The sequence below is a fragment of the Danio rerio genome, chromosome 2, assembly GCF_052040795.2.
Source record: "Danio rerio strain M-AB ecotype USA chromosome 2, GRCz13ab, whole genome shotgun sequence".
Taxonomy (NCBI): domain Eukaryota; kingdom Metazoa; phylum Chordata; class Actinopteri; order Cypriniformes; family Danionidae; genus Danio; species Danio rerio.
The window spans coordinates 19,122,736-19,136,545 of record NC_141022.1 but is presented as its reverse complement, the minus strand read 5'-3'; the positions used below and the strand labels follow the sequence as shown (position 1 = coordinate 19,136,545).

Here is a 13,810-nt window from a genome sequence, read left to right as displayed (position 1 = left end):
CATTTCCTTGTTTGACAATACATGTATAATAAATAATATCACTAAATTATTAAAAGTTTATCAAGAGCTCTGTTGATAGTGGGCTGAAAATGGACACCATCAACAGACTCAAAGCCCTGAAGTGGTCCCAGATTTACAGGATTTAACTTAAAAACATACATTGGCATGGAACGTCTTTTTGGGGGTCTCAGATGGCTCTTTAATATTGTTTTAAATCTCTGTAGTATGGTTTCCTCAAAACTCTGACACCAAACGTGAAAAGAAGGGGCTAAATTTGTTAAAGCCCCAAAGCCCTTGTGGTCCCTTGTCATATTTAGTCAACCCTCTGCAAAATCTACAAAAACAGTCACAGTGAAGACTTAATTTTTGGACATGAGATAACTGGGCCCGTGTGAAGCCTCCAAGCACCAATCTCAGCACCACAATATCACATACCGATTTCACACTCATGAAATAAAACATGTATGTTGTAAGCTGAAAAAATATTATATACTTTTCCTTCTATGCTAATGAAGGACTACTGAGACATTCCAAGCATGGGATGGATCCTTCTGGTGAGGCAGAGTTCCCCACAGCTCCAATACAGATCTCTGCCATTTGCTTGCAGTAACCATGTGCTCTTCACCATACACAATTCATCTGCTTGTGTTCTTCCTTCGGATAACTTTGTCATGTTTGGTGTCATTTGACAGTTTATGACTTCAGTGTTGTAGTGACGAAATCAACAGAGACATTGATTAATTGTATTTCAATCTACAATATATTTACTCTTGTTGGGTCATGGCCTGAGGAGAGTATGTTGTACTTCTCCCCCACTTCATCTCTTCAACTTTGCTCTCACGTTTAGCTGGTTTTGGGGGTTGGTTTTCATTCATGTTTGACAATGCTTTGCTCAGGGTATAATAGGGAAAGGTAACTGTTGATCTTGGAGAATGGCTTTTACTCTGCATCTCCCGCACACCAGTGCGTAGCCTCATATGCTAACAAAGGCAGTTTCACTGTCTTTGTTGCTCAGCAGTGCATATATTACAGCTAATTTCTTTATACAGTATGCTAGTTTGTTTCATTCTACTGTGTGTATATTTAAACATGTAACTTAATAAACAACTTTGCCTGCTTTAAGGCGTAGAGATTCTTTCTCTTTATCAACGATGATAACATCTTTAATGGAGTCAGATTAATTACAATGGAGTCAGATAAATAATGGATTTAAACACACCATCTTTCAACTGCTTTCTGTTTCCGATTATTGGTTCAGAATAGCAAGTAGTAAGCTTCAAGCCTTACAATGTTCACAGCCAATAATGTATGGAGCTTCCTTAAACAAAAGCCACAGTAATATTGTTTGCTACTATAATAATGTATTAGCAAATGATGAGGCAGGGAATATCTTTGGAAATAAACAGAGGTTTACTTTTTTTGTCGTTACAAACATTATTTAAGATGTTTTCTAAAGCATTGATTTTACAGGCTCTCAAATATTAGCACCTTTGTTGTACATGATACAAACATTAATTAAAAATAGGTTTTCTTGGCAATGGTTTACCATTGCCATTTGAACAAAATAAAATACTCAGTAAAAAGGCAGTCCAAACTTCTTCAAGTCATCACACATTTGACTCTTCTGTCCACATGATGGTTTGATCAATGCTTTGAGATCCAAGATCCAAGATCTAAAAGGTCCGTCTTATTTAATTTTGAATTGTTTTCTCCCACTTGATTCTTTTACAGCAGCAGATTCAGCCTAGAGGGGGAGATCAAGATTGTTGGATACAATATTCAAGAAAGGGATAAATTCATAATACTTCTTTAATGTTAAATCTTACCCTTCTCTTCCTCGTGGCAGGGAAAAAATCTTCAAGGCGTGATTGTCTAGTTTGGCCCATTTGCATATTCACCTCCCTCTGCTTCCTTCTCTTTAGGAGCATCTCGCGAAACTTCTTCATGCGTCCCCGCACCCTTTCTTCCCTGAAAAACAGTAAATATGTTCACATACCAAAAGAAAGATACATCTAAAAACATCAATTAATGGCAAACACTCTATAATACTAGAATATGTAGGCATACTTTAAAGGTTTCTCCTTGCACAGGAACTGCACCAGACCTTCTTCATCAGGCTCACTCCAGGCCAGGACTGGGTCGTCGATTTTTGGAGTTTCGAAAAACAGCTTGCGGGCATCTTTATACTGCCAGTTTAAAGGGATAGGGTGCGTCTGTATATAATGATAGTCAAAGAAGCTGTTTATTATTGGTGTATAAAAAAAACAAATGTAAATCAAAGGCGGCAACACCAAGGCTCCAAAAATACAAATTTATTAAATTAAAAAGGCTGACACAGAGCGTGTAAGGTTTCGAGCCGCCGGCTCTTCATCAGACAATGTTTATCACAATCAGATGCTTCTTTTTATACACTCCGGATCACATGATCTCCTCTCACATATATGTCAACATATACATACATGCATATGTATACATACACAGTCGTTCATATATACATATACATACACATGAATACTTATACACATTCACATATAGTCTATAGCTTTGATATTAGAGAACGATTTAGAGAACGATCTTATAAGGAGTGGATACAGTCTTCACATGATCGCTTCAAAGATATGTCACAAGAAGAAAGCTCAGTTAAAAAAGTAACAAAAAAGCATGATCGTCGCATTACTTGTTATATGAAATATTCACAAGTGACTAAAGACATCAATAAAGTGCTGTTAAAACACTGGCATAATATTTCAAGTGATCCCACCCTCAAAGAGTGTTTTGATAAGTCACCCCGTTTGGTACACAAAAAAACATCTAATATCCGAAATATGCTAGTAAGAGCTGATCTAAAACCCACTCCACATTTTTAAAACACCATACTACAGGGTAATTTTAAATGTGACAATTGTTTACAGTGTAATTTTACATATAAAACATCTACTTTCACACATCCGCATACAGCGGAAAAATGTAATATTCGAGGCACTATTTCGTGTAAAACAGCGAACGTTATCTATATGCTGCGGTGCCCGTGTGGTTTATGTTATGTAGGTAAGACGAGTAGACCTTTAAAAATTCGTATTTCTGAACATCGATGCGCTATTTGACAACAGGATCCCAGAAGTCCGGTTGCGCAACATTTTTCAGTTATGAGACATTCCGTCTCTACTCTACAATATATAGGGATTGAAGTTGTGAAGTGTCCACGTCGGGGCGGTGATCTTAATAAATTGCTGTTGCAACGCGAAGCTTTCTGGATTTTCACTTTAGACGCATTGTCTCCAAAAGGTTTAAATGAGGAGTTTGACATTCGTCCTTTTCTGTAATAATTTTTTAATAAGTCTTTATTATGTAATAGTGTCCCAGAGATGAGTTGCGGCTGGAGGGGCGCCCGCTGCGGGGAAGTGTGTGGGACGAGTTGGCGGTTTATTCCGCTGTGGTAGCCCCGACTAATAAAGAGATTAAGCCGAAAAGACAATGAATGAATGATGAATGAATGAATGAAGGTTTAATAGGGGTTTGGTTTAAAGGTTTTTTGGCTATATTTTGTTGTATAGTCTGGTGTATCATATATATATTATTATTATTATATATTTTATTTATTTATTTTTTTCCCTTATTTATTTATTTTTCTGTATTATAATTTGTGATGCAATATTATAGTTTATTTATGTATTTATATATATATATATATATATTTTTTTTTTTGTAATTTGATTTATAATATCAAAGCTATAGACTATATGTAAATGTGTATACGTATTCATGTGTATGTATATGTATATATGAACGACTGTGTATGTATACATATGCATGTATGTATATGTTGACAAATATGTGAGAGGAGATCATGTGATCCGGAAGTGTATAAAAGAAGCACCTGATTGTGATAAACATTGTCTGATGAAGAGCCGGCGGCTCGAAACGTTACACGCTCTGTGTCAGCCTTTTTAATTGAATAAACTTGTATTTTTGGAGCCTTGGTGTTGCCGCCTTTGATTTACATTTAATTTGCACTTTTTGCGGTTTTGGCTGAGCACCCAATTAAGAGAGATGTGCGTGCTTTTGTACATTTTTTTCAGTATAAAAAAAACAAGCCTGCAAGTTCAGCTTAAAGGGTTAGTTCACCCCCCCCCAAAATTTTTATTCTGTTATTAATTCATTTTGTTTCAAACCCTGAGACCTTCATCTTCTGATCACAAATTAATATAATTTAGACGAAATCTGAGAGCTCCCTCATCCTTCAAGTACAGCAGGCATGTCTAATCTCGGTCCTGGAGGGCTGGTGTCCTGCAAAGTTTAGTTCCAACCCCAATCAGACACAACTGGGCTAGGTAATCAAGCTCTTACTAGACTTTCTAGAAACATCCTTGCAGGTGTGTTGAAGCAAGTTGGAGCTAAGATCTGCAAGACACCGGCCCTCCAGGACAGAGTTTGGAAACCCGTGATGTTAGTGATGGTGAAATGAAGCTTTCTGAACCAGTGAAGTGCTCGACCCAATTGTATCAGAAAAAGGTTCGTTACTCGAAGCTTTCTGAATCAGAGCTTGATAAGGACCAATTTTGGTTAAAGTGTGGGAAAGCATTGTACTGCAATGATGTCAAATGTTCAAAACTGACCAACTCATTCATGTAGTAATACAACAACAGTAATATAAGCAAATTCAATAGCTGTAGTTTTTACACATAAGTATGTTACATTACACCATCGATGACTGTAGTAAAATCTAAGGTATTCAAAACTATTTGTTTACCCACTCGTTCCAAGCGGGGATTGAACCAGCGATTCCAGCAGGGGAGGTGAATGCTCTAGGAGGAGGCTATGTGAGTGATGCTTTCAGGGTGCACTCGCCAGCTGGCCTCCGTTAAACACTATACTACGAAATGCAGTGGTTTTCTTTAAAGATGGTTGTAAAAAATACGCTAATACACTTAAGTATGGTTCAAAACCTTTTTACTATGAATTACTATTATATTTTAGCTTAATTACTGGTGTGTGGGACTGGTGCAGTGCTTTGAAACAGTAGAAATGTATGTAATCGATGCCTAATCTATACACTTTACTAACCCATGAGGGTGTTTAAACCTTTGGATGAAAATTCGAAGAAGTGACGTAGGTATAGGTGAAAATGAAGCTTCGGATGTCACTGATCACGTGATGATGGCAAAACGAATCAAGCTCCTGTACACTGCTTCACTCAAGATGTATCCTTTTTTTGATACATGCTTCGAAGCCTTGGCGCACAACGTCACATCACTACCTGATGTACAGTAACAGTCCTGAAACATTCAAAGTCTAGAAAAGGAATCAAAACATTTTGAAAACATTCCATTTGACTTCAGAAGTTGGACTGTAAAGGGTCCTTGGAGATTTGTATGATTACAGTGAAGCCAAATAAAATGTTTCGGCAATGTTTTTGGTTCCTTTACATAATTCGAATCGTCTCTGGACCATGGTTGTCTATGGAGGTAGAGAGCTCTCGGATTTCCTCTAAAACATCTTAATGTGCGTTTTGAAGATGAACAAAATTCTCAGGGGATTGGAATAGTATGAGGGTGAGTAATTATTAACAGATTTTAAATTTTTGGGTCAATTTAACCCTTTAACTTCTACTATCTACAAGTACCTTTCTGTTGACATGTTCCATCACACCCTCTATTGTATGATGTTCTTTAATAAGCTTAAGAGCTCGACTCGGCCCAAGACCTCCAATTTTATCACAGTAGTCACAACCCAGTAAGATACATAGGTCCACAAACTGGAAAAGAGACACAGGTAGAAAACGGACAAAAAAACAACAAAAAAAACACACATTACACCCTCTGTATTATGCTCTTTTAGTATTTAGATTTTTACAAAGCAATTCAAATGTTAGTCAAATTCATATTGACTAACTAACATATTAACTACTATGCTAGATGTTTCTAATTACATCGTGACAATCAGGCTAGAGATTAATTGAGAAAAGCCATCAACAACTTCAGGAAAAAAAGCAACAAAAAAAAAAATGAACAGAAGAGAGACTGAATGTTTTACCTCTTCGTATTTTAGCTGTAGGGCTTCCAGTAGCTTTGGTAATGAGTACTCTGTGATCTCACTGAGAGAAAAAAAATTTATATTAGTCATATCTCTTTTGTGGCACAGATTGAACAAGGCACTGGACATAGAATGTTAATTTTGTCAATGAAAATAAGAGCAAAAATGTTCATTGATTACCTATTTTCTAAGGCTAGAAACAATAATCAAACATCAACATCATGAAATACTACCAGTGCAATACTACAACAATATTTACAATCAGCATGCAATATTGTTTACGAAAAAGACGAGACTAAAATAATCAAAAAGATAAAAACTAACCAACCTAATTTTCTGTTTATATCTGCACTGAAAAAAAAAAAATACTTTTCCTACTTGGATTTGTCTTGTTTCTAGGCCAAACATCTAAATAGTCTTAAATCAAGAAGCATTTTCTAGACAAGCAAAACATGATGCCTCATTTTCAGAAATATTGTGCCAAAATTAAGTGAGTTTTGACAATGTCTTTGGCCGCTTGACTTTGAAAACACTGTGATCCTTGTTGTCTTTTGAGGATGAGAGAGCTCTTGGATTTTATCTAAAATATTTTTATTGGTGTTTCAAAGATGAATAAAGGATTCAGGGGAGTTGAAGAACCCGAGGGTGAGTTTTTGTAGTTCTTTAATGTGACTAAACAATAACACTGATATTACTATTTTAAAGCATATCTTATTATGCTTTCTCCTGCAAAATCTATAATTGGAAAAAAAATCCCTATGACTGCTTTTTTTTTTTACCTGTCTCTCTTTGCATTCAGCTGGCGGAGAAGAACAGTTCCTCCAAATGCCAGTGTGTCCATGTCCTCTGAGGCCACAGCATTTACTGTGCCGATTTTGGCCAGGTGGGCACACAGAGCCTCTGCTTCACCTGGAGCCTGACAGTGAAAAAAAGTTCTCAAATTCAGATGAGAGAGAATTTAAATAAGCAAAACAAGCTAAATAAATTCATTAGAAAACAAAATACCTTGATACAAGGCACACCCATGAGATGCAGGAGACGAAGGCATTCTTGATTAAAGGCAGACCCTAAATTTGTGGAAAACAAGGTGTCAAATATAATAGTTATTATTACAAATATATTATTATTTTCATTAAAAATTCTATATTTTTGTTCTTCTGCAAATAATTGTATTGCTCATAAATGCATTTATAATGTTACAAGTACTTCTGAACTTTATATTATCAAAGATTATTAAAAAAGACATATTAGAAATTTAATGCATCATAATAAAATGTATAGAATAAATTGCATTTTAAAATATATTCAAATAGAAAACAGTTAGCTATGGTATGATGTAATAATATTCTAAAATACTATGGTAGTGATTAAAACAATGCAGCCCCTGTAAGCATAAAATAGCTTGAAAAAAAAAAACAACAACAACAAAGCCGTGAACAAATATAACCAGCTCCAAACTTATCGACTGAGTATATGAGGAAACATTTAAAATATACATTTTTCACAGATCCAGTTGCAACAGTGTTGAAGCCACATATTTACCTGTGTTGGGGCTCTGTGAGCTGCTCCAGCCTGTGCTTTGAGCTCTTTTCTCCAGCTAAAAAAATAACGTTTTACTAAATACAAACTAATTATATGTATATATATATATATATATATATATATATATATATATATATATATATATATATATATATATATATATATAACTATTCAACAGAAGTCTGAATCTCACCACAGCTCTCTTTTGATGGGGTGGCTTTCCATCAAGTACAAAGACAGGCTTGATGTCATGCTCCAGGAAAGCAAGAGTGCGGTAAAACAAGCCAGCGAGGGGACTGCAACAATAGATATTCATTTTGTAAACAGAAACATATAACATGGAATAAAGAGCTGGGCAATTTGGCCGAAAATCTAAATCCCAATTAATTAAACAGTTTAACTCAATAACTATTCATGAACAATTATTTAATTTATTCATTAATTATTAATTATTAATTGATTATTAATTCATGTTTTATTCATATAGTTCACTGACAAGTTTTGTACAAGAAATAAGCTCACATATTACAATATTTATTATATATTTATTACAACATTAATTAACATTAATATTTATTACAACATTAATAATATTTTAAACAGTGCATTTATTGCATCTTCTATTTTAATGTAAATAATTATTTTAAATGAATGGAAAATATGCCGGCTCAAGGCATCTCTGACGCAGCTCCCAATCATTGTCACTGTAGTGCAAAGTAAGGCTCAATAACAGTTCCATCGTCTTACTTGACCCAAGATCAGATGTGGCCGCGAACCCTTGACTCTACACATGGTAGAGAACGTAATTGAAAAAAATGACCTTGAAAAATTTGATCGATTATGGGTTCTGAATGTTGATTTCAATGACCTTTTAATTAATCGCCCAGCCCTAGAAGGGCAATACAAAAAATGAATTGAACTGACCTTAGTTTCAGATGGCCAGGGAGAGCTGAACGGAACTGATTCACCACAATAGATGTATCTAGTGCGATAATCTTACCTGAATCACAGATAAATGACATTTAATACAGTTTATTTTGGGTAAATATAACAGAAAAGAGACAATTCTGAGAAGAACAGGGTTTTTTAAAGCTAAAAAGCTGCAAGGAAGTGCTACAAGGTGAGTGGAAAGTTTGAAGATAAAGAATAAAAATGGCAAAAAAGTATCAAAAACAAAACTGAACGATCACACATTTTATTAAGATAAATAAATGACACAATAAACAAACATTAGTATAAATTAAACAAATATTTAGAATTAAATTATAATAGCATACTGATTATACAATGAATAAATAAGATTAGAATATATAATATGTTATCCACAATTTGTTTAAAATTATGAAATAAATAACTAGGATAAAACTAAATATAAGTATTATTGTAAAATATTATTGTTTTATCTTAATAATTATTAAATTGATTAGAATAAACAAACAAACAAACAAATAAACAATAAATAATTAAATAGAGCACATAATTTATTATTCTGAAGGTTTTAGTTCTACAGGTTTTATGAAAGTTCATTTAAAAGGCCACATTAAAGACCATAGAATACATTGACACAACACAATCCATCACCATGTTTTAAAAATGTAAATATCTATGAACCACAAAATAAGTTGCATTAGCAATACTTTCTACAAATTTTCCAATATACTTCTACCTCGCAGTACCTAAAAAATAGGTTCTTTATTAAATCATTTGTTGCCTCACAGTACAAATACCTTAAAAATTCATTCAATCAAGATGCATTTACTTGAGAAGCAAAATGATAAAATATATGAAGTCTTGTTTTCTAAAATATTGATGAACAATTCATTCATTCATTTATTTATTCATTTTCTTTTCGGCTTAGTCCCTTTTTATTAATCTGGGGTTGCCACAGCGTAATGAACCACCAACTTATCCATATGTTTTACACAGTGAATACAACCCATTGGTGACATTTTAAATATATTCACTAAATACTGATTATAAGAAACTAATTCTAAACTAAAACATTATTCATGTGCTTTATAAAAATGTTAATCCTAAAGGTTTTGCCAGCAGAAATAACCCAAATGTTTCTTACACCCCCAATCACAGAGCAGTCAAGTCAGATAAAGATTTAGTTTTTTAAACAATTCATTATTTTCGATTTTTTTTGTACATTTAAAAAAATCACTTAAAATGTAGAGATTTAATTTAGATAAAACATGAAAAAGAAGATTCAGTGATATAGGGAAAAAACAGCTAAATAAATTTTAAAAAGTTAATAAAACTACAGGATGCATTTTAGGACTGTTGGGCCCCATGGCTGGAACAGTTTAGGGCCCCCAAATCACTATATATATATATATATATATATATATATATATATATATATATATATATATATATATATATATATATATATATATATATATATATATGTCTGAATCCTTATTGTTAACGTTTAACTACATTATAACTTCAATGCATTAATCTTACCAGAATAATCGCCGATCTCTTTGCTGCGCATTGACGCTGGTGCGTCGAAATGAATTAAATGCGCTAATTTTGTAATCCCCATATTAAATTAGCAGCGTTTTTAGCAGTAAATAGTGCTCGATGAACTGTTGTTTTGGTCATTCATCGCACACACAGCTTCATTTCCGCATCGTGCCAGGGTCTCACGATGTTTCCATGGTAACATGGTACTGATAGGGTACTTCGACATACGTCATCAAATCGTTTCAAGACTTCCTTTGCTTACAACAGACTGACCCAACTCACTTGCCGTAGTAGACGGCGAAAGTGCGAAAAGAGTTTTGAAAGTGATGCGCGTGGGGAAGAAGCAGAGGATGGGCAGGCTCACATTATTCTAAATGTTTCATTAGGTCAACACGACCTAAACTTTTTTTTTGCAAATAATAAGAACTCATTTACCAAGTAAAGATGGAGCAAGGACTAGAAATGTCAGCAATGATTCCTGCACTGCAAGAATTAGCAAGGTAACGTCAATGGCTGCTAACAGCGACTATTATTTTTTTAAAGTGTCTTTAACATGACTAACGTTATTAAAGAATAAATCAAACACAAGGCTTGTTTTGTGTTTTCCAGTGCCAGTTCGGTTGAGTACAACCAGGCAGTGCAGAAACCTCGTCAGATACTTTGTCAGTTCATTGACAGGATATTGACAGATGTTGATGTCGGTAAGAAACAATAAACTGTATTTTGGGGTTTGTTGAGAATAGTTGTTCTTACATGAAAGTTCTGTCATTATTTACTAACACTTGTGCTTTTTCAAACCAAGCTGAATGAAAGTAAAGCTATAAGCTTGTAGTTGACTTTACATAAAACCCGAGAAATACTGAAAAATCTTAATGTAAAGTCCTCTGTGGATGATTTATGTTTTTTATATGCTAATAGTTATAAATGCTAATAATTATATTACATGTTAGATGAAACTTCTAAATAATGCTTGTCAAATGGCTTTCAGAGTGTGTTTTTTATTTCAATTGTATGTACAGCTTTATAGTCGAGGTATTTTATTTCAGTGTAACTTAATATATGTATAGTATAGGACAGTGGTTCTCAAACTTTTTTTCATCAAGTACCACCTCAGAAAAAAATTGTCTCTCCAAGTACCACAAAAATGAGCAGTATTGAAATACAGTAGCGTAGTAGACCCAGTAAAGCAGCTACAACTCTGCAAAGTAAAAAAAAAAATGTGGCAGATTACCTCAGAAATATAGGCTAAATGTCACATATGGCATATTATTTACATAATTTTTGAAAAATTTTGAAATGTGTATAGCATGTACATGACATATTTTATTCCTCCACGTACCACTAGAAGGAAGCCTGCGTACCACTATTGGTACACGTACCACAGTTTGAGAACCACTGGTATAGGATATTATGCCACCAAATTAAATTTATGGGACAATTATAATCCAGAAATGGATGATCAACATTGGCAGTAGTGTATGAGTGCATGTGTACATGTGAGAGAATATGGGTGTTGTCCAGTAATGGTTTGCAGCTGGAAGGGAATCTGCTGTGTAAAACATATGCTGGAATAGTTGGTGGTTAATTCTGCTGTGGTAACTCCTGATAAATAAAGGACTAAGCTGAAGGAAAATGAATGAATGAACGAATTAATTATAATACTTGTTTAACCTGTTAACTGCTGAAGTATCATTATGAAAATGAAATTTCAAACTTCATGTAAATCTTGGTGGCAACGCAGTGGCACAGTAGGTAGTGCTGTCGCCTCACAGCAAGAGGGTCGCTGGTTCGAGCCTTGGCTCAGCTGGCGTTTCTGTGTGGAGTTTGCATTTTCTCCCTGCGTTCGGTTGGGTTTCATCCGGGTGCTCCGGTTTCCCCCACAGTCCAAAGACATGCGGTACAAGTGAACTGGGTAGGCTAAATTGTCCGTAGTGTGTGTGTGTGTGTGTGTGTGTGTGTGTGTGTGTGTGTGTGTGTGTGTGTGTGAGTGTGAGTGTGTGTGAATGAGTTTGTGTGGATGTTTCCCAGATATGGGTTGCGGCTGGAAGGGCATCCGCTGCGTAAAAACATGCTGGATAAGTTGGCGGTACGTTCTACTGTTATGACCCTGGATTAATAAAGGGACTAAGCCAAAAAGAAAATGAATGAATGAATGAATGAATGAATAAATGTAAATCTTGATTTTTTTTTAATCTTTTTTTAATAAAAACACTTGGTAGATTATTGATGACGTGTGAAGGTAAAAAAAATGAAGTAAACAAATTTAAAATTAAATAGGTTTTCATTTCAAGTTTAAGTTGTTTTAAATTTGAGCCTAATACAAAAACAGTATCATCTCTGCTATATGCAATTAGTTTTTTTAACATTAGTAGATTTGTGTGTGTGCATGTGTGAGATTAATATGGCAAACGCCAAAACTTTATTCAAGATAAATTAATAGTCCTTTAAAAAAATAAACAATTTAATTTTGGCTTAAATGACCAAACAACACAAAAAATTTTTCTAATTAATTATATCAAAACAGATGTTACAAAAACTCAAAAAGGTGTTTACTTCCAACAGTCCAATAACAGCTCTAAATGACTCCAACATTTTTGTTACCCAACATTAGAGACTCTCCCTTTTTCCTGTCTCCCTATTTCTATGTCAAATAGTTTAATAAGATATTAGTGACATCTGACTACATAGATAAAAAATTCTAATTATTTCTCAAAATATTCTCTCATGTTCCAATGAAGAAAGGGGAACGACTTAAGGGAAAATGGGTGATATAATTAGTATTTTAAAGGATCTTTTTTCTCTTTAAAACAAATCAGTAGAACATATGAATATATTAGAAATTAGCATTTTTTATTTCGTTGAATTCCCTTCTAGCTTTTAATACAGTAATGTGTGAGACACTTGTCTTGCTTATTTGGTCTATTTTTATGACATTTTATCTCTATCACATTGTAGTTGCTCTGGAGTTATGCAAGAAGAGCAGTTCTGAGCCAGCGTGTGTGATGCTGTTAGACTTTGTGCAGCACATTATTAAATCCTCTTCACTGATGTTCATAAACCCAGCGTGCCTTTCTGATCACTTCAAAAACTCAGAGAACAGCTGCACTGGTGAGTTGGTCTATTTACCTTCGTTAGTATTTTTTGTACATGCATGTGATTCTGAACCACAAAGCCAGTCCAACCACAAAACAAGTACAAATGTAGTTTTTTTTTATATAAATCACAATTATACATCATTCCATTGATGTTTGGATTGTTATGACAGAACAAAATTTGGGTGAGATATGAATATTTGAAAAAAAATTGCAATCTGAGGGTAAAAAAAATCGAAATATTGAGAAATTTACATTTTAAATTGGAGAAATTAATTTCTTAGCAATTATTTTACTAATCAAAAACTAAGTTTTATGTATTTACAATAGGCATTTTACAAAGTATCTTCATGGATCATGACCTTTACCTAACATTCTAATGATTTTTGTTATTAAATAAGAACCCATACAATGTATTTTTGGCTATTGCCAGAAAATATACCTGTGCAACATAAGATTGGCCACATCTCCAAAACATTCCAAGGCATTTAAAGTCAGAGAATTTGTCTAAGTCAATGATTATCAGGGATTTTAGTTGGTCATTTAAAATTTTACCCCCTTTTAATCAAAATGTCTGATTATTGCTGCAAAAAATGACTATTTGTTGGTGATTTTTCTCAATTTACAGCATTATTTGAAGAATTTATTTTGTTGATGTAATCTTTGTG

At 33.9% G+C, this 13,810-nt stretch overlaps 2 protein-coding genes across 3 annotated transcripts in view; one reads left to right on the top strand and one right to left on the bottom strand.

Annotated features, from left to right (window-relative positions):
- Positions 1–1,391: 1,391 nt before the first annotated feature.
- On the bottom strand, positions 1,392–10,233 carry zgc:110269. Of its 2 annotated transcripts, NM_001017611.2 has the most exons (11): positions 10,048–10,233; positions 8,500–8,575; positions 7,769–7,871; positions 7,576–7,630; positions 7,039–7,100; positions 6,813–6,949; positions 6,034–6,094; positions 5,624–5,755; positions 2,068–2,213; positions 1,827–1,968; positions 1,392–1,744 (listed from the first exon to the last, which is right to left on the bottom strand). In NM_001017611.2, the coding sequence occupies exons 1-11, from the start codon at positions 10,127–10,129 to the stop codon at positions 1,688–1,690; spliced, it is 1,053 nt and encodes a 350-aa protein (NP_001017611.2). In that variant the 5' UTR covers positions 10,130–10,233; the 3' UTR covers positions 1,392–1,687. The 2 variants fall into 2 exon arrangements, 1 of the variants encoding a protein (NP_001017611.2); XR_015477740.1 differs by lacking the exons at positions 1,392–1,744; positions 1,827–1,968; positions 2,068–2,213 and adding an exon at positions 3,706–4,279 and having other exon boundaries at positions 4,440–5,755.
- Positions 10,234–10,330: 97 nt separating this feature from the next.
- Positions 10,331–13,810, top strand: part of atr (ATR checkpoint kinase) — a 65,241-nt gene continuing 61,761 nt past the window's right edge. Inside the window, exons 1-3 of the mRNA XM_087240633.1 lie at positions 10,331–10,550; positions 10,660–10,751; positions 13,006–13,158. Of these exons, the coding sequence (XP_087096759.1) occupies positions 10,495–10,550; positions 10,660–10,751; positions 13,006–13,158 (301 nt within the window). The 5' untranslated portion in view covers positions 10,331–10,494. The remainder of the gene's footprint in view (positions 10,551–10,659; positions 10,752–13,005; positions 13,159–13,810) is intronic.

Excerpts from the sequence above, each read along its gene's own strand:
- zgc:110269 (NM_001017611.2), bottom strand. The coding sequence starts at position 10,129 with ATGGGGATTACAAAATTAGCGCATTTAATTCATTTCGACGCACCAGCG. Across the intron at positions 1,969-2,067 it reads TGCAAGGAGAAACCTTTAAA|GGAAGAAAGGGTGCGGGGAC; the intron begins GTATGCCTACAT and ends ACTGTTTTTCAG. Across the intron at positions 1,745-1,826 it reads CTGCCACGAGGAAGAGAAGG|GCTGAATCTGCTGCTGTAAA; the intron begins GTAAGATTTAAC and ends CTCCCCCTCTAG.